This window comes from Equus quagga, chromosome 17 (genome assembly GCF_021613505.1).
Source record: "Equus quagga isolate Etosha38 chromosome 17, UCLA_HA_Equagga_1.0, whole genome shotgun sequence".
NCBI lineage: Eukaryota > Metazoa > Chordata > Mammalia > Perissodactyla > Equidae > Equus > Equus quagga.
The window spans coordinates 43,802,511-43,829,523 of record NC_060283.1 but is presented as its reverse complement, the minus strand read 5'-3'; the positions used below and the strand labels follow the sequence as shown (position 1 = coordinate 43,829,523).

The window sequence follows — 27,013 nt, the reverse complement described above, 5'->3', positions numbered from 1 at the left end:
TGAGGAGGCATATGAGGGAGGGAGAGAAGGGGAGACTGTGGGTTGCTAGATCCACTTATTTACATTTTTATTTATGTGTGGAGTTTAGTATTCTGATGAAATTTGTGAAATTAAGATAAACAAATCAGTAATTAAACAAAATTGTTACTCTAGTTGTAACATTATTAGAAACGTTCAATCTCTTTTTGCTAGGTGAAATACATCATGTAAATTAACTTGAATTAAGTGCTAAATTTTGTCAGAACTGTCATTTTACAGTCAAGATGACAGTGCCATAATAATTCAACACAGAAAAATTCTCAGCCATAAAATTGGTCAGAGACTAGATACGAACACAGCTTAAGTGATCATCAGAACAGCCTCCACACCCGGGCAGCACATACATTTTAACATCTGCTCCTCCACGCAGAAGGGGATTCTTACCGGGTCTCCCATTTGCCCCTTTACTCCCACGCCAGGATTACCCTGGAAAAGAAAAAAAAAAAATCTAATTGTTTTTGAATATTAAAAAAAGTAATTACAAGCAAGTAAGACTTCTGGTGAATTTATTGAAGTTTATTTATTAAATTCTTTGGGAAGTCTAAGAGGAAAGACATAATTCTGACATATATCAGTGGTCACTTATTTCACTGTACAAGAGCTCTCTTTGTGTATCTTACTCGTGGCCGCCTACCTTCAAACCTGGACTCCCAGGATGGCCCGGAGGTCCCTATATCAATGGCAAAAACACACATATCAAATATTAGTAACAGAAATCGGAACGTATCTTCATTGGTTGCCCCAAGTTCCTCCTCAGGAAACCCTTAATTTTAAAACATGCATCATGGACCTTCTATCATGGCTGGGCTGCATGTTACCCGGGGGGACCTCTGCTTCGAGATGGACTCACACTGATAATGGCGGGTGTGCGCTGGTTCATCAGGTGATAATCTGTCAAAGAACCCAAAACTGACCCAAGACTGCAATTGTGCTTGTTTTGCTTTGTTGAAATGTCAGGTCAGGGTTTCTAGGGGACAGAATGAGTGGTGCTGTACTTACTGTTAACCCCGGCGCTCCCGGATATCCCACTGGGCCCACTGGTCCTCTCGAGCCCCTTGATCCCTAAACACGAGAAAAATCGGCACGTTTGTTACCAAAAACCATAATCATGGTTCACTCAGCAAGAGCTGCATGTATTGCCTGGAGGATAAAACCCACTAAAGAAATCCAGTCCTGGACACATGTGCCTGCCTTGCTGGAACATCTGGGACAGCAGCTCTGACACCGCTAAAAGGTCGCAGAGCTAGAAGGCAGCAGAATCTGGTAGGTGTGACAAACTCCTATGTTTTTGTTATACATCAGGGTGCTTTTTAAATATTAATATTAATTATCATTAATTAGTATTAAAATATGAATGTATTTATACGTTTTAATATATTCTTTAAATGTGTCCTATAAGATCAGTGTGAATAGAAATGTTGTCCCCAATTCAAGATCAAGACGATCCAGCCATAAACAGTTTTCTGCCACACGTAAGTCGTGGCATAATTACACAAAACTCACAAGGAAAGGTTATGGCTGGGCATTCCTGGAAGTGTGGAGAGAGGCTCTCTGTTCTTCCACTAACCCTGCCCACGTCAAATGATTTGTGAGTGTGCAACGAAATTGCTGGCTCCCAGAGGATGAATTGGTATTTATTTTAACAGCCACATCAAAGCATCTCATTGATCATGTTTAACTGAACTTCAGGAGTAGTAAGGAAATCAACCTGGGTGAGTAATCCTGTCTACAGCCAGAATTTACCAAGCAAGATTATAGGTTAGCCACTGGACAACAAAATTGCTTTCAACTTTAATCTTGTACACATTGATAAACTGGAAAGACTAACATAATCATTGAATCACAAATTTCAGGGAGATGAAGATGGGGCAGAATATTAAATATAACACACAACAACTCATTCAGCAGGCTAAATGGTATAGAGCAAAATCATTTCCACTTGACATATATCAACGTAGTTGCTAAGTAGACTTATCTTCCTAAATGTTAAGTGACTACATATACCTGAGCAATGCCAAGTGATCATTAAAGGATAGAAAAGGAATGTAGGAAGCCTGCTAAGCTTCAAGAATTGTTCTATGAGCGTGGGACCTGTGCAGTCACACACGGTCTCATGCTGGATTTAATGCTCTGCTGTCATCACCTTGAAATTCTTTATAATTTTTGCATAAGAGATCTACATTTTCATTTTGCACTGGGTGGGCCCTGCAAATTATGCAGCCAGTCTTGCTGGCATACAAACCAGTAGGGACCACAGACTATTTGAGGAGCAAAGAGAAGCGCATGGCCTGCTCAGAAGACTTACTGGTAAGCCAGGAGGTCCTGGGTCCCCTCTGTCACCCTGCAATAATAATGATACATTGTTTTAGCAAAGCTACACCATTAACCTAAAACACACGTGATGTAGAAGTAGAAATACACACAGGGATTATTTGGACTGCCCAACTGTGCAGTCTGTTCAACTTCTCAGTGTTGAAAAGACAACTATGGAAGGGCTCTACGCAAGTAATGTTCTGTATTCACTCTGGGGCTCTGAATTCTGCTTCTGTTCTGCCAAAACTTTCTCTAGATTGCTGGGGTCCTGATGACATGGAACCAAGATGAGATTTCATCTTTCAATTTAAATTGTTCTAAATTCTCAATCTGATGGCTTCATTTCATCAAGTTAACCATCCCTGGTCTAATTGCCAGACCTCGCCTCCCTAATACACACCACTCCTTTTGATCACCCTAGTGTAGATGGAAAGGGAATTCATGTGGAAATTCTCTCACATCCGCCTGTGCGGATCCACCACTTTGAGACTCTGTCCTGAGACTCTATTTACTTTCAAGGATCAAAGGGTGTACTTCTCTTGAAGACAGGCTCTTTGTAAAAAATGTAAAACGTAATATATCATAAAATTTACATAAGGTAAAAATTAACATTTTAATCACTTTTAAGTGTACAGTTCTGCAGCATTAAGTACATTCACATTGTTGTGCAACCATCACCACCATCCATCTCCAGAACTTTTTCATCTTCCCCAACGGAAACTCTGCGCCCATTGAACACTAACTCCCCATCCGCCTCCCCCCAGGCCCTGGAAAGCATGATTTTATTTTCTGTCTCTGTGAATTTGACTCCTCTAGGAACCTCTTATAAGTGGAATCACACATGAGTTGTCCTTTTGTGACTGGCTTATTTCACTTAGCATAATGTCTTCAAGGCTCGTCCATGTTGTAGCCTGTGTCAGAATTCCCTGCCTTTTTTAAGGCTGAATAACATTGTGCTGTATGTGTGTAGCACATTCTGCTTATCCATTCACCTGTCAGTGGAAACTTGGGGTGCTTCCACCTTCTGGCTGTTGTGAATAACGCTACCATGAACATGAGTGTACAAAGATCTGATTGAGTCCCTGCTTTCATTTCTTTGGGGTATATACCTAGAAGTAGAATTTCTGGATCACAGAATAATTCTACATTTAATTTTTTAAGGAATCGCCATACCATTTTCCACAGCAGCTGCACCATTTTACATTCCCAGCAATGCACAAGGGTTCCAATTTCTCCACATAATTGTCAACACATTATTTTCTGTTTGTTTGGGCTTTTTAAATATATAATTACCATCCAAATGGTGTGAAGTGGATACAGGCTTTTAAGAGCATTGTTTCTCAACGATTATTGATCAGCAGACTGACTACTTTATTAGGGATCGTCTGTTTCTCTTTAAGATGAGGAATTTTCTATATCCATCTCCCCTTCTACCTCTCTTGTTCTTTCTTGCTCAATTACAAAAATCTACTCACCATAACTAATACATACAGTACTTTATAGTTTACCACCTGCTGCAGTGTAAATTATTATAACAAATCATCGGCACCGAGAGGAAGGCTGATTAGATGTTGTTTTAATTTTCTTTCACAAATAAGGCGTATGAGGCTCAGAGGGGTTTAGAGAGTTGTTTAAAGTCATAGCAGTAGGTAAAGGTAAGTCCTCTCCTCTGATACAACATACTGGTTCCTAGAATGACTGTGCTTTTGATGCTCTTTATTAATATATCACTTAAGCTATGAGGAAAAGCATCGTTCTTGCTGTTTAACAAGTATAAATAGGCACAGAGACTACAAACAAATACTACAAGCTCAGTAAAGAGATTACCCCTCCAGGGGGCAGGGAACTCAGGGTCTAGTGGAAGCAATCTAGGACTAGTTTCATCTAATTGTTGTGGAATAGTCCTCCTTCAGAGAAATGACCATATCTTGCCAATGTACTACATTTCTTCCCTTGATTTATCATATCTAGTGCTTATCTGTGGCTATTCATATCAGAGAGATGAAGTGGCCCCGCAAAAGTTTATTTCTGAACATGTGTATATCATTTTCTGGTAAAACACAAAAGCATTTAATTTACCAAGGATAGTCCTATCTGGTTTCCATAATTTTCAAGTTCAATAATGATGACTTCTATTATACTGGATGACAAGTATTAATGTTACACTATTTTAACTACAAATAAATGAATGGTTCTCAACTGGGAGTGATTCCCCGCCTCAGGGGACATTTGGTAATGTCTGGAGATATTGTGGGGGCTCGGGGGGTACTAGTGGCATCTAATGGGTAGAAGCCAGAGATACTGTTCAATATCCTACAACGCACAGGTCAGCCCCCACAACAAATGATTATTTGGCCCAAAATGTCAATAGTGCCAAGGTGGAGACACCCTGAAATAAATGTATCCATGGCAACTCGGCAAGACTAGCTGGGAGGGAGTGGAATTCTACAGCCAGAGCAACTAAAGCCAGCCCTTCAGCAAGAAGTATGGTGCCATCCCAGAGGGCCAGGGTGAGGATAAAAACCAGCGTGCTCGGGACACTTCTAGAAAAATCTCAATCTGTGTTTCCTGTGTGGGTTTACCTATGTTTTTAAGTCACCACAATCATAGTACTTACCTGAATACCTTTAATGGCACCAAAAATGAAGACTGAATTTCCTTTTTCTCCATTTGCCCCAGGAAGGCCCTGAAAATAAAATATTCACTTCAGAGGGGAAAAGAAAGCATATTAATATTTCAGTATTTTCTTTTTTTTATAAAATATTACTCACCAACAAAATTACCATTATAATCATATTTCACTAGTGGAGATTTCTTTATTCTCTTCATTATTATCATCCTAAGGTTCTCATATATATTTATTCAATATTCGCTTAACATCTACTAAGGAATCTCCTTAGATAGGATACCTAGTAATCTAATATTATATTATATTGTATTATATTATATTATATCATATTATATTTAAATATATTTATAACTACTAATTATTCATCAGGAAAATTGCATTTTCCCTCACAACATAATGCATATAATACTCATATTATTCTTATAAGTAAACAATTTTTCTCTCGTCAGTTAATATTTTACACCCTAGAGATAGTAAAAAAATTGATTTTGTCCATTTCAGTATTCGTATTCGAAACTGAGCCTATGTATCCTTTCTAAGATTAACTTTTAAAATACGTCACATGTTCCTTTTGGAAAGTTTGAGTGTGTGGATGCAAGTTTGTTTACTTAGAGTATTTTTAAAAAGTGAACGAAATATCCCAATATATTCTTTTGTTCTTCAAAGTTTTCCTACTTGCTATCTGAATCTCCTACTTAATATCTTAATACATCTTAACTTGGTTACCACATAAAAATTCTACCATCTGCAGGGGCTGCCCGTGGCCGAGTGGTTAAGTTCGCACGCTCCACTTCAACGGCCCAGAGTGTCACTGGTTCAGATCCTGGGCGCAGACACGGCACCACTCATCTGGCCATGCTGTGGCAGCGTCCCACACAGAAGAAATAGAATGACTTGCAACTAGGATACAAAACTATGTACTGGGGCTTTGGGGAGAAAAAAAAAGAAAAAGAGGAAGATTGGCAACAGATGTTAACTCAGGGCCAATCTTCCTCACCAAAGAAAAAAATTTAAAAAAATAAATTCTACCGTCTGCAGATATCAAGCTCCTACAAAGGGCATACGAATTTCAAAGTTAACCCTTAGAAGAGTGCCTGACTTTGCTTCCAATGGGAGACACTTAACAGTTTTATGGTAAATTACATCAACAGTTTCCTTGAGAAATCAGATTTGCCTATACTGTATAGGCAATCCCTGCTTCACACAGTTCCAATATGCATGAATTTTGCTTCCACAGTTAAGTTAAATTGCATCAGTCCTCCAACAAACTGGTTCAAACTTCAGTTACCACTGTGTATTAACTGAGTAACTGCATACAATACACACTTCACTGCTAGCTCATCAGTCCACAGATCACTACATAAGTAACAGATTCAAATCAGATCACTAATGGATCATATCACTCCTTTCAAAGTCTGTCATTGACTGGCCACTGCAGATCTGTTAGTTCACACACACACACGGACAGCAAAGTGTGTAGTTGTGGTGCCCCTTATCTTCCAGTGATAAACCCAAATGACACTTCATAAAAACAGATCATTGAAAGAGAGAATTGGCCAAGAAAGATGAAAATGAAGTGAGGAAATGAAAAATGATAAGGTTGGAGATGAAACTCAAATAGAATGTACATGGACTCACAGAAGAAATAGCTAATGGTGAGAATGTTGACACTGCTGTCATTCGAACCAGAGGAGCTAGTGCAGCAAACTTATCAACGTAAAAGGAGGAAGTGGTTGTGACAAAAAGGATGAAGATGTGCCAGAGGAAGTGACGCAGGCAAAAGAACGTCATGTTAAAGGAACTCAGAAATATTTCACAACCCTGCAAGCTGACCCAAACTTAGAAAAGAGTACAATTCACCAAAAAATAAAAAGCATGTTCACTCCATACTCCAAGTTACACGACAAGAAGGCAAGCTGTTCCAACTACCTTGATAAGTTTTTATAAGGCAATCAAACGCTTTAATTCTTAATGTTCCTAATGTATTAAATTATAATGTACTAAATAAATACTATTTTTTAAAATAATTTCCCTATATATTTATAACCAAAAGTAAGAGAGTTTTTAATGTTTTAACAAAACATTTTAAAGGTCATGAGACAATAGCAATGTTTCCCATTGGAGGTTAAGGTTGCTCTGTGTGGTTTCAGCTTGCATGGTCATTCTTGAAGTTTCACACTACTGTGCACAGTGAGGGCTGCCTGTATGTGAAATGGGTCAAAGGAAAGAAAGTTGCTTTGCAAAGAAATCGTTATGACAAGCTTCAGTGTTGTGGTCAGTACTGCATGCTGTGTTACAGCTAAAATTGAGAAGCCCTGCTCTCTTGAACGTTCATGGACACACAGTAGAATGAGGTTTGACCCAATTTGAAGATCTTAACAAATGTGCATTCACCAGATGGCACTCAAGCCTTCAAATGCCTGAGTTTGAGAACAAAGGGTAGTTGAGAAGCTTAACAATGAAAGCTGGTTGTTCTTACTTGATACCACAAAAAAGATGTGAACATGGAAGTTCTTTTTGAGTACTGTATTCAGATCAATTCTACTATGATTTGGAGCAAAACGAAAATTCGTGACAAGAAAGCAGGATGACTACGGTGGAATGCTGGGAAGTGATATTTTTTAGAGAAGTGGAAAGGCTGAAAAATAGTCACAGAAAATCCGTTTTGAAAGGCTAAATCATCTCCAACCTTTAATTAAGTGAGAAAAAGGAAAAGAAACAGAGGGGAAGGAAATATAAGGGGTAGAGAAAAGGGTAGTTCTTGTTGAAGTTATGTTTAAATGAAAGTTCAAATTTCTGGGGAAGAAAATAAGAGCAGTAAACTTTTCTCAAGTGCTGGATATTGTCAACTGTTTCTGGACCTCCACTCCAAATCACTTCCATTTATCTTTTTGTATTATGGAGACTCTAAAGCTAAAAACTACGTTTCCAAGACCCTTTGTGGCTAGATGCAAATTAGGTTCCACCTGGGAGAGGTACTTAGGAAATTTGGAAGGCGGAGGTGAGGAATGCATCCTCTTCCTGCTCCTTTTGTTGTTGCCAAGCAGGAAGGTAGAAACTTGAGGTTTATTTGCTGATGTCTCGACATGAAGATGAGAGGCAGTGATTATGGTGCAGAAACAGCCTCCTGACTTCTGGATCTCAGTTAAGTGTGAGCCCTTGAAATCAGTCGTCTCATGGTGGCCCCTGAGTTCCATTCCTCCAACCATTACAATAAGCGCCAAATTCCCTGTATTAAATTCCTTTCTGTTTGAAATACCTAGAGAGGTTCATATGTGTGCAGTGAATGTTTAATGACAAACAACATAAGTTTTGCTCACAGGCCTCCCTGCTCTCTTCCCCTAGCCACTCTCTGTAGAGCAGCCAGGAACATCTTAAAAGAACATCAATCAGATCATGTCACTTCCTTAAAACTATCCAGTGCCCTCCCATGGCATGCAAAAGAAAATCCAGCTTCCTTCCACAGTCTACAAGGCCCTGCCCAGTTCTATGTCCTGCCCAGCTCTCTGTTCTCATTCTTGGTCACTCTCATGTGTTCACCATGCTCCCACCACATCTGTAACAACTCTGTTGCTTGAACACATCAAGCCTTATTCCCACTGTAGGACCTTTACATTTAAGATTCCCACTAGGATAAACTGTAGGTGTCTTACTGGGGGGCCTCCTGGGCCAGGAGCGCCTCTTTCTCCTGGAAGCCCTGGATCACCTCTTGAGCCATTGTAGCCATTTATGCCAGGTGTGCCTCTGGGTCCAGGAGGGCCTGGGTGCCCCTACAGGAAACAAAATTTTAGGTGAAGAATTTTTGCCCAAAAACTATAACACAAAGGTTATGCAAATATGGGGACCCAAATTATGGCAATTGTGACTCACATGTTGTTTAATTTTGTGAAATGTCCTCTCTACCCACAAGTATCATGTAGAATAGTAAAAATAAATAAATAAATTTTAATGCACCCAATTTAATTTAATTAATTTGGAGTATTCCAGAAGATTTGGAAGAAACCTTCCTTGAAATCCTTAGACAGACTCTAATGAATTGCAAAGCACCCAAAATACCTCTTTCTTCTTTCATTTGATTTTCATATCAGAAATGAGAGTGTTGAGCCCACTTCCACTGTTGGGACTTACCAGCAAATAAAAACTTTCATTATGAGTATACATTTATTTCCAGAACATTGTACTTGACATGTCAAGTATATCTAGCTCCAATTTTTGGTTTTCTCTAATCTGTTTGAAAACCTTGCTCTTCAAGTATAGTGTTTTGGTCTTGGAGTTATTACTATACAAAATTGAAATGCAAGCACCCTTTCACACACTAAAATTAGAAAATAGTGAAAAGTTTGTCCTATATATGTATTTTTTGAACACGCAATTTTAAGGGTTTTGATGAGTGTTTGTCCCTTATTTTAAAAAGATGGCGAAAATTTACAGATACTTACAGGTATGCCGTCTAAACCTGGAAATCCGGGGACACCAGTTGGACCCTAAAATCCCAGAAAATAAAACAAAGACATAAAAGTTACTAAATTATTAGATTAACAAGTTGATTTACTTGAAAACAAGAATAATTAATAACTCTTTTAAAAAACACTTAGCAGTCACTGTCACCTATCTTTACATTAATGAGCTTAAATACTAACCCTTAAGAATCAACCTTTTGTACTTTTCTTTTTGTATTGAGGAAGCCAACTTGGCAGTATCAATTCAAATAAAACATTCAACACCCTATAAGCCAGAAATTCAACTTCTCAGAATCCATCTATCCTAGAGAAACAAACCCCTAAATGTGCACACAGGTAATTTATAGGATTACTTTTGCACATTTGTGCTACACAATGAGGGGTAGGATCTCAAATTCTCAACAGGGAATAAACTATAGTTTTATCCATACTATGGCACAATATGCAGTATTTTTAAAGGAAGAAGTTCAATCTACATAAGTTGATACAGAATGATCTCTAAGCCATATGGTTGAGTAAAAAAAGAAAGACTCAGCATAATATATAATATTTTTAGGTTCTTTAAAAAGCCATAAAATTATACCATAACTGCTTGCTGTGCACACTCGTGTATTTAAGTGCAAAGAAAAGGTCTAGAAAGGCATGCTCCTTTGGAAAGGGGTTAGGGAATGAGGGCTGATTAAGGAAGAGGAGTTGAGACTTGATTTATTACGTGTGATTATAAAAAATGTGGCATAGTGGTGCTGGTGAGTGGTTAATATGAATCTTTTACTTAAGAATAGACTTACCTTGTCTCCTTTGTCACCTGCTGCTCCAGGAGGGCCACTGTCACCTCTCCTCCCTTTCTCTCCTGGAATTCCAATGGGTCCTGGAGGTCCCAGGGGTCCAATAGGGCCCTGCAACCCTGGGAGTCCCGGTTGACCCTAAGAAGAAAGATTTAAAAAGGGGGATTGATTCCTAAGTAGCATCTGCTAACAAAAATATATGGTCACTTGAGCTTAGAGAAGACTGAAATGTTAGAGTTTGAGCAGATTCTAATAATAGAAGCACAAATGATCAATTAATTACAAAAATAAGAAACAGCAACGCTGCCTTTTGCAATCTGAACTTGTCATACGATAAATTTTAATTACTACGTGTGAGTACACACACACACATAAACTGATTAGAGTTCTCTCTAGAGTTTTCATTCTGTCAATGACATTGATAAATCCTGAGCTGTTTAGTGAAGCAAGGAACTTAAAAAAAAAATCAAAGACTTATTACCAGTACATTAGTGATACTAGTGAAGAGTGGGGAAAAATAGATCTTTTATTTACTTCAAATGGCTAACGATTTGTCTGCCCTTTTAGGGGGAAACATTTCTTTTTCAGCTGCTTTTACTTAATTTCTTGTTCATAATTTGGAAGCAAGTTCTCCACGCCACAATCCAACTTTCCATGAATGAAAAGGTCGCCTCTTATTTCAGGTGAAGTTTCACGAGCTCAGATCTCCCCCGAACCCACAGCGGGAATGCTTCTGGCACAAAGATGAGGAACTCCCTTTTGGCCTGTTCTGTGTTGCATTTAGACAGACTGACACTGAATTAATGCTCAGTTCTTGCCTGTGAGAGGCGGCTGCGGGTCTCATAGCTCTTTCCATTCCGGACTAAGGAAGTTTAGCCTCTGAGGAGCACGCTCCCTTGTCCTCCATGATATTGCTCCCTTCTCTCGCTCCACAATCCCTACATGCACGGTTCCCTCCAGGACTGAAATGTTAAATGCCACAGATTCCAATACCCCCACTTCTATGTCTCAGCTCAGCCTTCTCCTCCAGCTTCCAGATGATCATGCCTCACTGCTTTCTTAACATCTCCTTGGGTACAATGGAACCTCCAGCTTAAAAAGAAAAATTCAAGATGGAACTCTTGATTTTGCCCCCAGATCTGATTCTCCATCTACCTTCCCCGTCTACCCATTTAACCCAGCCAGAATCCTGGGAGTCATCCTTAACGTACTTCTTTCTGTCATCTTTACATTTAATACATGATCCATTGGTACCATTTCACTTCCGAAATAGATCTGCAACTCACCCACCTCACTGTCCTGTTGCTGATGGAGTAGGCTCCAGGGAGCCTACTGCCCTGGCCTCCTAAATGGTCTCCAGCTCCCTCTACTCTCCTCCAAGCGTCACTCCACACAACAACCCCAGTGACACTTAAACAGAAGTCAGATCACGGCACTGCCTGCTTTTTCAAACCCTTCCTTGTCTTCTCACTGCTTGGAGAATAAACCTCGTGCTTCTTACCTTCCAGGCCTTCCAGGGTGTGACCCCAGATTCCCTCGCACCCACATGCTGTGCCCACCCCACACTCACGACTTCCCACCACATGGCTCTTCCCATCTTAGGGCCTTGTATATGCTTTCCCTCTGCACTGCTCTTTCCCCACATCTTCACATGTCTTGGATCCCAGCCATACTGCCACCTCCTTAGAGGCCTTCCTTGACCTCCCCCTCCAGTGAAGTAGGCTCTCCAACCATTCCCAACCCCATCAGTCTCGATTACAGCATCCTGTCCATTTCTGTCTTAGCATCTTAGCATTTCCTATTTTTAAATTATGTGTCTGCTCCTCAGTTTATTGTTTGCCTCTCCAATTAGATATGAGCACAATGAGGGCAGGGATATTTGCTCCCCAGTTAAGCCTCCCATCTCCCATAGGCTTTGGCTCAGGAAATTCCTTTCAAATAAATAAGGGATAGATGGACTGGCAGCGGCGATGCTCACAGGCCGAGCCTGACCCCCCATCTGACTGGACACACTCCACCTGGGCCCTGTGTAGTTGGGAAAGTTATTTTTGAACTTTGAGAAAAGTAATTCTATCAAAGGTAACCTTTATGACATATAAATTTATTTTATACATTCAAACTTACTTTTTACAAAATAATCAATGTACAGGAACAAGGATTGAATGAACTCAAAAATCTAAAATCAGGGTTTCTAAATGACACTTCTAGACTCAACATTCAATCTCTGTCTGTAATTTGATGTGGGTAGAGTGTGTCTTTGATTCTGATGGTTTTTTAAGTAACTCACTTTGCAATCTTAGGACAATATTCTACATTAAATAAAGAGAAGCTTCATAACGAGAAGCTTCTAACAAGGCTTTCACCGATGCAAGGTGATTCGGCCACACAACCCCAGGCACTGTGGTGTCTAATGTGTTCAGTTGTGCTGTCTAACACATTTCAGAGTCCATGCTGTATTTCGTTACAGTTTGAAAACGTCCTTGGTATTGATTTGAAGCCAGATGTTCACCTGTAATTTTCTGTGCTTTTTAAAACTTTCCAAAGATTTAAGAAAAATTATTTTATACCCCTTTACCCCCTCAAACAACATAGATAACTGCATTTGATGAGCAAGTAAATCTTGGTATGTGGAGAGAAAAGCTAAATGGATTTCAGGAGATATCTGCTTAGATCAGATCTCTTAAACTTCTGGGCAATTTTGAATAATTAGTGCTGAACTCCAACAGTGCACAGGACCACATACAAGAATATAGGGCTGCCCCTGGAGGTTCAGGTCCCAGGGCAATGTATATTTTGCAGAGCTGCATCTACATAAAAATCTGAGTCATCTGAAATCAGTGCGTCAAGCACCATTCTGGTGACCCAATCTCATGCAATCCCGTGAACAAAATCCAGCACTGGTAAGTGGAAATGTTCTGTTAGCCAGCCATCCCCCCGAAACCAGGGCTCAGCCATGAGGCTCCAGACTAGCCCAGAAGCAAGAAACCCAGAGCTCCTCATGTGGACAGCTCCACATCGGATAAAGGGTCATAGAGCACCAGGAAGAAAAGAAACAGACCCTGGGACCCACCCAGTTCTGGTACACACTTGAGGAGCACCTGACAGGGCTGCTGGCCTTGGTCAGGCCCAGACACAGGAGAGAGACAGGGTGGTGCCCTGCCTGAGGAATGGGGCCCAAAGGCAGGAAGAGCCTGCTTGCCCTGGTTTAAGGACAACGGCACAAGGATATTCACTGCAACATTATTCATAATTTCATGACAAACTGGAAATCCCATAAAAGTCTGCCCAAATGAGACTGATTGAATAAGTTATGGCACCTTCATACAATGGAACACCACACACAGCCTGTCTTAGTCTGGGTGCCCCAGAAGTAAAATGCAGGACGAGGAGTCAATGCACACAGTATGTTTGAAAATCAAAGAGATGGGGGGAGGAAGCAGGGATGCGACACAGAGAAGGGAAGGCAGCCAATGAGAGTCCAGTATCAAGCCAGTTACCACTGTGTAGGCCTGAGGGAAATGTACAGGGCCGGGACATTAAAGAGACTGAGGTAGACCTGTCTGGGCCTACGTACAACATCCTCGTGATGCTCATGAGAAAGAAACAAAGTGACAGTTTCCAGGCTCTGCAGCCAGCCCCCTGCATCTGAAGCCCAGGCCCACACTTACTAGCTGTGTGGCCCTGGACATGTTTCTTAACCTCTCTGTTCCTCAGCTTCTTCATCTGTCAGTGGCTCGTGGACATAAAAAGAATAATGCAGGTAAAGTATTTAGCATAGTTCCTGGCATGATAATGCTAACTATTGTTATTACAGATTATTATTACTTTTAATAGTTCAGTGTTAAATGGAAAAAAGCAAGCCATATGTCATATGATCCCACCTGTAGAGAAACAAAAGGAAATTTTCTCTAAATATGTTTTTATACATGAACATTTTTAGAAGGATATACAAGAAATGGCATACTGTCGTGTCTCAGGAGTGAAAATTCAAGCCTGGGCGACGTTACATACTATTTTGCGAGCATCTTACCATCAGCAAACATGACTTTTATAATAAAGATTAATTACCATTTCTCTTTCACCATTAAGTTATTGACTCAACAAACATTATTGACTCGACTCAACTACAAATCAAAATTGTCCTTTATTTGTACTTTCCCTTTTCTTCATGCTTTTTCATCAATGTCATAATAGCTACTATTTATTGAGTATCCATACAAATACTAAGACCTTAGAATTTTCAAGGAAGCTTAAATGTATAAATATTTGTTACAAAAAAGACAACAATAACATATGAAATATAATTATACGGGCACAAACCATTTGGGGGCATTTTGAGGGTAAATCAATTTACTCTAGATATTGCAAGAATTCTAAAGCACAATCTAAAAGTAAGAATAAATAATGACTTCAGCAGACCTTTTTTACCTACGTTAATTGATCTTACTTACTTAACATAAGTTAAAAACTCCCATTTTTCCTAAATATAAGGCTCAGGAAATAACTGCTTTTTTTATTAAGTTTGGGAATTATCTTTTCATCTTGCATGTAATTTATAGGAAAACTCCTCAAATTATCTTTTGTGAATGCTGTACTTTACAATAATGTATTACTTAGAAATATAACGAAATGCACCTTCAAACATAAAAGGGTAACTGAGAAAGAGACAGCCAATTAACCAGCTATAAATCTCTTTAACGTGTTTCGTTTTAGACACGCAACGCTGAATCCAGTGAGCTAATGGAACTTTGGGGAGGAAAAAAAAGGAGTGGAAATGTTTAACACAGCAGTAAAAATGACAAAACTCCATTCAGTATAGAAATGTGCCCTGATCTGAGAAAGTGCCATCTAAAACACTTTTGAAAAGACATAAAACAAGGACTGGTTATTTGCATTATTTAATGACACCGATCCCCCTTTGGGCCCCATCTGTTTCCTCCTCCTCTGCCCCGGATCTGTCACACCGACTTCCTTGTCATTCCTGAATGAGCTTTGTTCTGTTCTTTCACAGACTTGGGAGTCCTATCAGGAGTGTCCCTCCTATTCACCCCAAGTCATCTCTCAAGATGACCCCCCCGATCTCCTGCCCTCCCCCCAACACCCCCTTCAGATTAGATGCCTCTCCAAGATGCCTCTGTAATAACACTTCCCACCTGTTAAGGTGATCATCTCTTTATCCCTCCAACCCCACACCCACTGGACCATGAGCTCCCACAGGGTAGAATCTAGGTGTCCAAGGTCATGACGGTAAGAAAGGCAGAGAACAATAAACACTTAATAAAATAATACAGTCAGCCCTCCCAACACCATCACCCAAGGAAGACACGTGTAAATGAGAAAAAGGAGCTGCTTTCTTGTCTCTCTGAACTGCCATCACCAGAACTTTGGCGGATGGTAATTATGTGGATTTGGCAATGGTTCCACACCGAGGGGAGCAGAGCACAACCCACACCATGAGCAAGGGTCCTGAACGCAGTGATGCTGGTGTCTTTTTGTCGCTCAGATGTAACACAGACATTACTATGCCTTCATTTCAACCCTACTAAACAGCAAATCCAACCTCTACTTTGCAAGTGGAAAAATTAACATGAAACACTAAATGCCTGCATTTTTTATGGCTGTTGGAAGACTTGGTGGTTTATTTTATATTTAGTGCTGTTTTTACCTATTAACAGGTATTTTACTATATGATAAGTTTTGTAAAGAAATACACTAAACCCTGAATAACAGTACTAAATCTGCTCACGGAAATTTCCCGAATACCGATCTCTGAAACAATCATTATTAGTTCACCCAATTCGAGTAAATAATTCATCCACAGCAATGTAGAGATTAATTCCATTTTCATTAAATTATTTCCTATAAAAGAAGGGGTCAGGACAAAAAGAGTATGTTTACAAGCAAATATTTGAGCTCACTTATTCCTAGGGCTATAATAGAATTAACTTCAGGAGGAAGCGGCATATATAACAAGCCCAGAAAAGCCATCTCTATAACTAGAGAATCATTAAATAATCACAGAAATTTTGCATCTTTAAAAGAAATTTTTTACGAAACGTTTTACTCCTAACCACGCACCCTCCACCCACAAACAATGACATGATATGCAATGAATGACTACATTGGATCCAGACTAGCAAAAAGAAAAATAATGCCCACTGGAATGACTTTCAGACATAGTTTCTCTAATATTTTTTGGCTACTGTGTGCACGGAATTGCCTCTGTGGTTTATGACATTCGTTGAGAGACGGTGAAGTCAGAAAACAGATTCACTGAATCCAGAAATGACAATCGGCTTGACAGCTGAGGGAACTTTGGCATGCCATGGGAAGCCACCAGGTCATCTCTTCCTTTCTACTCAAAGACCAAGTTGACACAGACCCGTTAGATGTCCCTCCCGACTGTGGACTGTGGCTACAGCGGGACTGGGCTCCCGGGCCAGCTGTACAAATAAAGGATGAAGGCGATTAAAGCGGACAGAGTCGCATGCCTGCCCAGCCCTGTGAGGCCGGAGCATTCCTTTAGGATTCTGTCCCTTGTTGAGTGTCCACGACAGGCATGTCTCTTGAGCAGGGCTAAGATCAAATTATTTTTATTTCACAACATCTTGGTAGAAGAGACCAACTGATAAGAGGATACGTTCTTTTTTAAAACCAAAATTTCCAAACCAGCCTTTTGGGCTGCCACTGATCTGCTGGCCCCCAGGGACCAGACCTTTGGGGAATGACAGAAGTCTAAGAAGCCCTTGGTCATTTTAGCAGTGTGAGGGCTGGGAGAAATAACTACAGACAGACGACTACAAATATGTGTACAATCACGCTTCTTCTGCAACTGCTTCCTGCTCTTTCCTGAGATGAATCCGTGCAAAGCAGTATAAATGAATGTCCATTCACTCATTCATTCGTTAATGAATGAATGAACAAATGAATAACAAAGACGTTTCTATTATACTAACTACATATAAATTTCCAAATTGCCCTTGGCCTCTAAGACCATGACACTGATCATCAAAAGTGTCACAGGAAGAGGAAGGAATTTATCTATTTAAGCTTAGTTATGTGTCTACATTTCTCCATAACTTATCTCATCTACTCCAAACAGCAACACTAAGAAATGTGGATTATTATCCCCATAAGGATGAGGAAAGCCTACTCACAGGATATAGCTTACTCAAACTCACATTCCTGGTAAGCTTGAGTTCATACCTGGACCGGTCAGTTTCTCTCCAGAAGCTCTCGTCTTCCCACTACCTCCTCCTGGCACCAAATGGAGGGTCCCTCCATTGTCACACTCACACCACGCCTGCAGGGTCATTTCAATTGCTTCCACCCTCACCTTATTTTTAAACTTTTAAAAATTTATCTCAATGTACTCTATGTTCTTTTATAAAGCTTTTTAAGACAACAATAGAATTCATCAAATTAATTAAAGATCTCCATATTTGTGGTTCTCTCAAATCTAATTTCCCAGTCCCATCCTATATCCTTGTTTTCTAGAAACCTTCTTGAATCTTCTTCCTCTGTTAATTCATACTCATCATGTCAGAAGCTCAGCTCATCCCTCCCAAACTAGTTTCCCAGCCTTCTTCTTCCCTGACGCAGCCGGTGGCAACTTCATTCCTTCCATCGTGTAAGCTCATCAACCAGCTGTCAGCTTGGCTCCCCGTCTTTCCCTCATTCTCCACGTCCACCCCCTGACCAAGTCTATCACATCTTTCTTTGATTAAATCTCACGTGTCTGTCTTACTTTCACCCCACTACGGCAACCTGGGTCATGGTCTCGTCATCTCACATGGGTTACCCAAGCTCAAGCGTCCCTCACTTCCTTAGGCCCCATCTTCTCCCCACACCCACATACCACCATCAACTCATCTCCAGTCTTCCCTTCCCTGTGTCATTGCATCAACACCTGCAGTGGTTACTGTCTACCTCCCATCACCTCAGCCAGCCCTATTCCCTATGATGCCCACGGCTGCACTCTCTGCTCTAATCACACTTGTGTCTTCTGTTTCCCTGAAGTGATAGCAACCTTTCTCCTTCTGTAGTTCAAGTTCTACCTTCCTCCAATCGAAACTAGGATGATGATGCTGATGATGATGATAATAATTATAACTGCGATTATTCACTGAGTACTTACTCTGTTCTAGGCACTGACATGGCGCTGAACATTGTTCTCACGGAATCCTTACCTCCATAAAGAAGAACATCATCCCTGTATCTACTTCCTTATTCCCAAACGAGGCTCAGAGACATGAAGCAAGTGACCCAGAGCCACTCAGCTATCAGCTGGGGAAGCAGAGATTCAAACCCAGCTCCTTGGACTTCAAAGTTGCTGCTTCCCTTTTCATCCTAATCGTTACCAATCTCTCTCCTACAAACTGTCATATCCACCTTAAAACAATTAACACCTAAATAGACTCATCGCCTATTTTTCATTATTGTTTGGCGCATGCTACTTTAGTTAACATCTGCTTGGGGTGATGTCTTCTTGTAAGATCTTTGAGGCCAGAGATCCACATGCATTTTTATCACTGCACCTTGGCCACTGCCTTGCACAGTATAAATTCTAAACATATACTCACAGAATGCTGAGTAGATTAACGCTTCTATAGTTAAAATTAATAAAGAAGCATTCAGCAGCACCCTTCCTACCTTCTTATGCTTGATTGTAATTCAAGTATTAAGCCACTAGGTGACACTATAACATCACTTAAACTCTCCAACAGGCTTCAAGGTGAAGCATAAATCCTTTAGCAAGTGCCTCCAGGGTCCTTTCCTATTAGAGCAGGAAAAACCGTTGGGTATCAGAAAGGGTAATGAAAATAAATAACAAAAAGGTGTTACTCAAAGAGTAGACAGTGCAAGGAGACAGGACTTCGGTGGCAGAATATTTTGTACGTGAAGTTCACCTCACTTGTTAATGAGGGGATAAATTGGTCAATTCAGCCTGGAGTAACACTGACCAGGGATTTTCAGCTGTGTTCTTAAAAGGCAGCACGGTGCAATGGAAAGAATACTGCACTGAGAACCAGAAGACATGGCTTTGCCCATGAACAACAAGGTCATGCCTTGGACCAGGTCATCCAAGAGTGGTTTTCCAATTTTTTTAAAGATGGCGGGCGTAACATCAGCCCAATATCACACACCTGCCATGGGAACTGAACGAGGCAGTGCCGAGAGCTCTTGGTCCAGAATCCAGCTGACTCTCCCTCCTTCTTCCTCGCTCTGTTCTCCTGGAGTCCCTGCTCCTTACCTGCTCCATGTTTTACTCTGACCTCTGTCTTCTGGGCTGGCTCTCCCTCCTCCTGCTGGGACTCTCCTGCAGCTCCTCAGGGCTGCCCTGGTCTCTTCTCACTTCTCACTTTCTCTTGGGCAAACTCGTCCATTTCCATAGGGTTAATCACTGAACAATCCCTCCAATTCCCTCCCGAGCCCACACCTCTCCTCTGAGCTCCGGCCACATTATCCGACTGACCTCAAGCTCCAAAATGGACTCATGATCATGGACTCATGGTCATCCCCCCAGATGTGCTCCTTGGCCATACACCACTGTCCACACAGCTGCTCACCCTCACCTGGGAGTCCCCCTGCATGCCTCTAACAGCCCACCTCCAACTGTCCCACATGGAGTCTCCCTCTCATTCTTGTCAATTCTGCCTCCCGAATAGTCCTGACACCCATCCGCTTCCTCCTCACCTCCATGCTCACCCCCTGGCTAAGCCACCATGACCTCCCACCAGTGGTATCCAAATAGGTTTCCCCTAATGGTCGTCCGCCCACTGTGTTCTCCAAACAACAGCCAGAATAATCTTCTCATGACATAAATTCAACCTGCTTCCACCCTTCTTAAAATCATTCAAAGCCTTCCTTATTAAACAGGAGAACCTGTTCTGCTTTTTCAGCTGCATCTCATGCCAATTGCTCCTCACCTACAATGATCAAACCTTTCTGGCCACATTGCAGTCCCTCGAACATGCCAGCCCGTCTCCTGTCCACTTCAGTGCCTAAGGAGAGGCTGTTCTTTCTGCGCAAATACTTGCAGTGGGTTCAATGATGGCCACAAAAAGATACGTCTATGCCCTAACCCCCAGAACTGTGGCTATCACTTTAGACAGCAAAAGATGTGATAAAGTTAAGGACCTCGAGAGGAGGAGTTTATCCTGGATATCCAGGTGGGTCCTCGATGCCACTACATGTACAGAGGAAGATCTGATACAGACACACAGAGGAAAAAGCAATGTGAAGATGGAGGCAGAAATTGGACCGATGTGGCCACAAGCCAAGGAACGCTAGTGGCCACCAGAAGCTGGAAGAGGCAGGGAACAGATTCTCCCCTATTGCCTATTATAAAGGGAGTATGGCAAGATCCTTGCTTTTGGACTTCTGGCCTCTAGAACATGTGACAAAATAAATTTCTGTTGGTTTAAGCCACCAAGTATGTGATAATTTGTTACAGCAGCCCAAGGAAATAACACGACATGTTTCTTTCAGGCCTGTTTCTCTGTCTGTTCTTTTCCCTAATGCACCCCAAGCAGCTAGGACAGTGCCTGGCGCTCGCCAGGCCCCAGAAATAACGGCCAGAGGGTGAATCTCTGGCTCTCTTGCTGGACTCAGAGCTCTGGGCTGCAGGGACTATCTTCTTTATCACTGAGGCCTCACAGCCTCGTCAGATGCCTGGCATGTGGCAAATGCCCAAAGGCTGTTTGCTGAATGAACGGAGTGAATGAATGGTTATTTGCTGAATGAATGTCAGATGAGATTGTATGACAGAAGAGTGAAAAAATGAGCACCTTGGAGATTCAGCTGTTTCCCTGTGGATTTCTTGGCAACTTACTGAAAAGGGTATTTGGAAGGGGAAATAGATTTTTCTTTCCTAAAAACACTGTAATTTAGCTAATTTAGTCAGATGTTACTCTTGCCCTAGAGAAATGTTCTTAGTCACAAATACAGCTTCCCATTTTCTCATAGGGAACACAACCTGCTTTGGGATGCACCTTATTTCTCACCACCGACAAGGCTGCCTCCACTTCGGTGATGACCTTGATCCTCCCAAGTTCAGCGGAGTCCCACATTTGCTGAGCTCTGCGCCCGCCTGGCCTCGTTCAGGCCGGGTCGCAGAGCTCAGCAGTCATCGTTGCTATGGAACTGAACTCCACACAAGGAGACCAAAGGCTCTCCTGCAAACCACTGGCAATTTAATGACGTGACTGACCAGGGCCGATGTGCCATCTGCAACTGAGATTACCCAGTGAGGTTTCGGGCAGTTGGCCTGTTTGGAAAACAGTACATTCTAGAACATAGTAGGCAAATATAAGCTGGTTTTCTCTCCTTCTTTCTCAACCACGAATGCTAGATTTAAAGACAGAGATTTGTTAGCCTACCGAGACCCATGTTAGCTAACTGGAGTTATTCTTCTATAAGGTATCAGCTACTAATGTTACTTCTACCACTATGATTAGTAATAGGCCAAATAATATGAAATGATAGACACGTGTCCTCCCTCTGCCCCAGGCCCCCAGGGCCTGTTCAGAAATACTTCCTCAACCACCTGCATAAGAAATCCTAGAGCCAGCCCTGATGGCCTAGTGGTTAAAGTTCGGCACTCTCACTACTTGGGCGGCCCAGGTTCGGTTCCTAGTTGTAGAACCACACAACCCATGTGTCAGTCGCCATGCTGTGGTGGCTCACATAGAAGAGCTAGAAGGACTTACAACTAGAATATACAACCATGCCGTGGGGTTTTGGGGAGGGGAAAAAATATCCTACAACTGAAGATTCTTTCTTTTAACTTTCACAAGTTGTCTACTCTTCAATAATCATCATTAATATTCCTGACAGAAGGAGCACTTTAACAAGCTAAGCCAAAGGTGTAAACTGGCAGCTAGTGGGTTGACTTCTACTGGGAAATTTGTTTAATCGTTAGGCACTGTGTTTCTTTAAAATTCTGAATTCTGATGCCTTTACATAACAAATGGATTGTCCAGCTCCCCATGGTCTGTCCCCAAGGCCAGCTGTTCCATCCTGGGGTGCCCCTCCCCTCACTCAGGTTACCTGCAGGCCCATGAGGCACCTGAGTCTGTCCCCTCAGGCAGGGCTTCATTTATCAGAGACTTCTCCAACAGAGACAAAATGAGCTAGGGAGTTAATTCCTGGAGGAGAAAGACATAGCGAGAAAAAGAAGAAAGCAGAACCAAAAATCTAAGGAGTTGGTGACAAACCAAATTTGCCAACTTTTCAGTTGTCATTGGAACTTGTTTACATTACAATATAACTTAATTGACTTTTGTGAACTTTGGGGCATAAAAATGATTGCTCTGAACCAGTTATCAGGCTATAGTTATAGCGTGTGCTAGAACACAGCTGTGTGAATGATGAAGAGATTAACTTCTAGAACTTTGTGTGCAAATAATTTAATGATATGGAAAATGTTAACAATAATTAAAATTTCCCCAGTAAATTCCATTTTTATCATGGAATGAAGGCCATTAGGAGCTTAAAGAGCAAATGAATGAGATTGCATGAAAAATACTTGTACATTTTTTAGTGATTTAAAATTCCCAAAGGAAAGACTCAATTGCCAGTGTGGGATTTTAGTTTTTAAAATCCAAAACCTAAGACAGATCTTGAGTTTTAAGACATTTTTCCTCCTTGTATATAAAACCACCAAACTGCAAAGTTCTATTGACTTAACAGTTGCTAGACTCCCTTAAATGGAAAACAATATAGACATATTTTATTCTAGAAAAAACTATAGAAGGTGTCTTTATTATCATGCTAGTTACTAAAGCAGACTTTATAAAAAGTCCCATCCTAGTCTATAAAGACACATCGTTTTCCCTACAAGGAAACAACCATCAAAAACATGGAACTTCCTCCCTTGAAACTGATTGTGAATAATTTAAAATCTTGCCCAGTGCCACATCCTCAAAGAAGGACTATAATGAAGTTTGGGGAAATGTTAGGGCATAGTCACAAAATATTTTGGAAGCCAATCATACAGCTGTCATATGTGAAGAGCCATGCCCCATATCACAGAAGCACAGGCTGGGAAGGCCAGGACCAGCCCTCTCATACAAACCCTTGTTTCCCAGGTGAGGGCTCTGAACCCAAAAGAGACCAAAGAGGTAAGCCCTGAGACTCCAGCTCTTTCCAGGATGCTACGGAAGGCCTAAGAGGTCCGAATGCAGCAACAGGCATGTTTCTGCTGCTCAAAGCACTTACTTCTGGCCCTACCTGAAATTCACAGGGGAATTTAGGCTGTGTGAGGTTTCTCATTTAATAATAGATCTGAAGGCTGGGAGGCGGGCGTGGGGGTGGAGGTGGGGGGACTGGAGGAGAGACTCCTGCTAATTCTATTCCCCCTTGCCTAGGATTTGGGAAGCATCCCTACATGCATGTTGCAGGCTGGCCTGGCCACCAGCTCAGGCTCCCAAATCCTGTCCAGGCTGCAGTCTGAATTTTAAATTATTGATATATGTGTATTAACTACCTATTAGGTGCCATCTACTGAGATCATCTCAAAGAAGCACCAAAAAATGACCCCAGTTCTTAAAGAGAAGAAACATAAGTAGGTAATTTTTGTTTCTAGAGTGTTCACTCCGGGCTTGGAGACAGCATAAACATTTCACATGTGCCCATACGACCACCTTTCAGAAGCACATGCTTACATCTAATCGAGAGAGTCAGGCACATCCACACTGAAACCCAAACAGAGCTGGAGGCCAGGGAAGAAGTGCCAGGGCAGGGAACCAGGTTCCCACCAGGGGTCATCAATACTGGCTGGGATCAGCAGGAGGCCTGTGAGGGAAGCGGGGGGTGGGGATGGGACATCACCACTGAGCTCGTTTGCGGAAGACAGGAAAGACCAGGCGGAGGGGAAGCGGGAAGGCATTCCAGAAAAGGATGAGAAGTGGGATGTTCAGATGATGTTCAAGGGAGACTGAGGGCACTAACGGATGCTGGTGGAGAGGATCGAAGAGGAAATAATAGCAATGACTGAAGAAAACACTAGTTGAGGCCAGACTGTGGGCCTCTAATGGTACACTGGTGAGGCTGGGCTTCATTCTGTCGGCAATGAAGGAGCCACCCTTTGTTCCCCACCTTAGATATGTCCCAGCTCCACCTCAAACTCTAGCTTCAGTCTCCAGTTGAAACGCTAACCACAGTCGTTCCACGGTGTGGGGCCAGCCTGGCTCCCCAACACTTGCTTTAGAGACAGCAGTTTTAATTTGGAGCTTGAACAAACTACTCACTCAGGCATTAAGCCATAAGACAGTACCTAATCAATTCTTTCTTAGGAATGCCTGGCTATCCTGCTGATGGGCTGTGCCACCTCAGGCAGATGCTCAACCCTCCGGAATTTAGTGTATTCCTATTTTTATAGTGCACCATGAGCTGTCACTGCAGCTCGGGAGATGGGATGTGAGTTGGCTGGCCGATGAGGGCTTGGAAGCTCCAGCCTTCCAAACCACCTCCCAGTTACTCACAAGCCACGCCCCCAAATTCCCAGCTGGACAACGTCAACGCCAACTTGCAGCCTTCATACGGGACCCATTTATCTCAGGAAGGGCAGAGGTTGACCCGTGTTCCGCACACAGCTCTCCCTGACCACCCAGAAACAGGGACACAGACGGCAGAGTGCAGCTCATCCCCGAGAGCCCTCATAACCCCGGGTGCTAGAAGACTGCGTTACAGAATGCAAATTGCACCCTGTAGGCATTCAATTGCCTGTGAATGTCAAACAGCCCAAGGAAACAGAACAGAAAGGACCAATGGTGTAAATAAGAGGAAACCCAGGCTGGAGCAGATTAAAGTGTCCACAGACTTCACAAAGTTATGACTAAAACCTGGTGTTTGAGCCTCAGGGTCACCATCTTCTCATGATCATGGGGTAAATACTGGGATTGAAGCCAGATGCCCAGGTGTGGTTCCTGCCTCTTCCACATACCAGCAAGTTATTTAAAACTCTTGCAAATTTGAGTTTCTTGTATTGATAGATGGAAATAATAATCATACTGGCCTCACAGAGCTGTTGTAGGATTAGAGCAGGGTTTCTGAACCTCGGCACAATTGGTATTTGGGGACTGTCCTGTGCATTGCAGGATGCTGAGTGGCATCCCCGGTTTTTTAACCCACTAGATGCCAGTAGTCCCTCGTTCCCTCAATTGTGACAACCCAAAAATGTCTCTGGACATCACCAAATGTCCCCACTAAAACAACTCTCAGCCTCATTTAAACCAGAGGACCACACCAAGCTGGCTTTATCCGAGAACTTTGTTTTGTGGTGTTTCCATCTCCTTCCTGCCACAGAGCCGATCAATCCATTGTTCTTGGGTCTCAAGCTCAAAGGATCTTAAAATTAAGATGCACTGATATCTTTTCTTTTTTGTTTATACAATCTTGTTATGTTTATATTAACAACTTCACACAAAAGCCAGGCTCTTTTTTTCCTGAATAATGTGTCCATTTACATGGGAAAAGGATAAAGCACGTCTTAGATTGCTAGGTTTTAGTGACTTAATTTTGTTTCCTTGCAGCTTCAGTTTTTAAACTGTATCATGAAAGTGACTGGAAAAAGCTCAAGATAAATTCTGATCACCAAAATTTTTGATGTATTGAAGAAGAAACAAAACAGTTTGTCACAACTGAAGCTCAGTAATATGGATGCTTACAGGAAAACGGCTCAACAAAGGTAGCCCATCCATATTGCACACCTACTGGGTGAACACAAAGTGATGCTGTGAGAGAAACATATGGTCCCTTCTCTCAGGAAGAAAACGATCTGCATCCTTGAAGACTGATCTTAACTGAATTGTGTTTTGTGTTTTTTTTAATTGCTTCTTCTCCCCAAATTCCCCCAGTTCATAGTTGTATATTTTAGTTGTGGGTCGTTCTAGTTGTGGCATGTGGGACGCCACCTCAACATGGCCCAATGAGCGTTGCCATGTCCGCGCCTGGGATCTGAACTGGTGAAACCCTGGGCTGCTGAAGCAGAGCGCAGGAACTTAACCAATCAGCCACGGAGCCGGCCCCTGAATTGTGTTTTATGAGCATCACACACAGCCCTGTTGGATTGATTTGGACACGTTCAAAAGGATGATCTGACTCAAAAATGTCCAAAGCTTCTGAAACATATTCCTTTCTTGTAAGATTGGGGGAGTATTTTTAACCAAAATAATTGTTTGGTCCAATACTCCAGCACAAGTGAGTTAGCAGGCTGCCAGCTGCTGCTACCAGAATATAAGAGAGAGGTTCATAAATGTTCAAGGGACCCGAGACACAGTAACCAAGAGGGCTCTTGCGCACTGCAGGACAGAGAACCTAGTGTTGTCATCAAGAGCACCGTCCTGGGTGGACTTGAGCAGGAGACCAAATTGCTGTGTGCTTCGGTCTCCGGCACTGCAAAGTCGGTACAATAAGATGATAAGACATGTGAGGAATCAGTGAGCTAAAGCATTTTGAGCATGTAGAACAGTGCCTGGCATATAAGAAGCACACAATAAGTGCAGTTGTGGCTTCAATTACAGAACACCATTCCACAGGATTTCAAAAGATGTTATCCAAAGAAGAGTCTTATGGCCAAATGTCTGGAAACACTACTTTAAACAAAGTTAAACAGGCTTTTTTTTTTCTCACTGCAGTACTTCTCAGAGCCTTTAAAATGCTGATATGCAACATGAAAATCAAGAGAGCGACCCAGTATGTACCATCTGGCACTTAGGACCCTTTCTGCAAAAGGCAATTCACAACTAGTGTTATATAAAACATTATATAAAACTGCTTCCCAG

The 27,013-nt window shown here is 41.9% G+C and overlaps 1 protein-coding gene across 7 annotated transcripts in view; it reads right to left on the bottom strand.

Annotated features, from left to right (window-relative positions):
• COL4A4 (collagen type IV alpha 4 chain) overlaps positions 1–27,013 on the bottom strand; it is a 123,054-nt gene that overhangs the window by 71,885 nt on the left and 24,156 nt on the right. For 3 of the 7 annotated variants that reach the window (XM_046644939.1, XM_046644940.1, XM_046644941.1), the window contains exons 6-13: positions 10,230–10,364; positions 9,421–9,465; positions 8,635–8,751; positions 4,970–5,038; positions 2,345–2,380; positions 1,039–1,101; positions 674–709; positions 424–465 (exon numbers count right to left, since the gene is read on the bottom strand). In XM_046644939.1, coding sequence (XP_046500895.1) covers positions 424–465; positions 674–709; positions 1,039–1,101; positions 2,345–2,380; positions 4,970–5,038; positions 8,635–8,751; positions 9,421–9,465; positions 10,230–10,364 — 543 coding nt within the window. The other 4 variants (XM_046644943.1, XM_046644944.1, XM_046644945.1 and 1 more) reach the window with 4 other exon arrangements.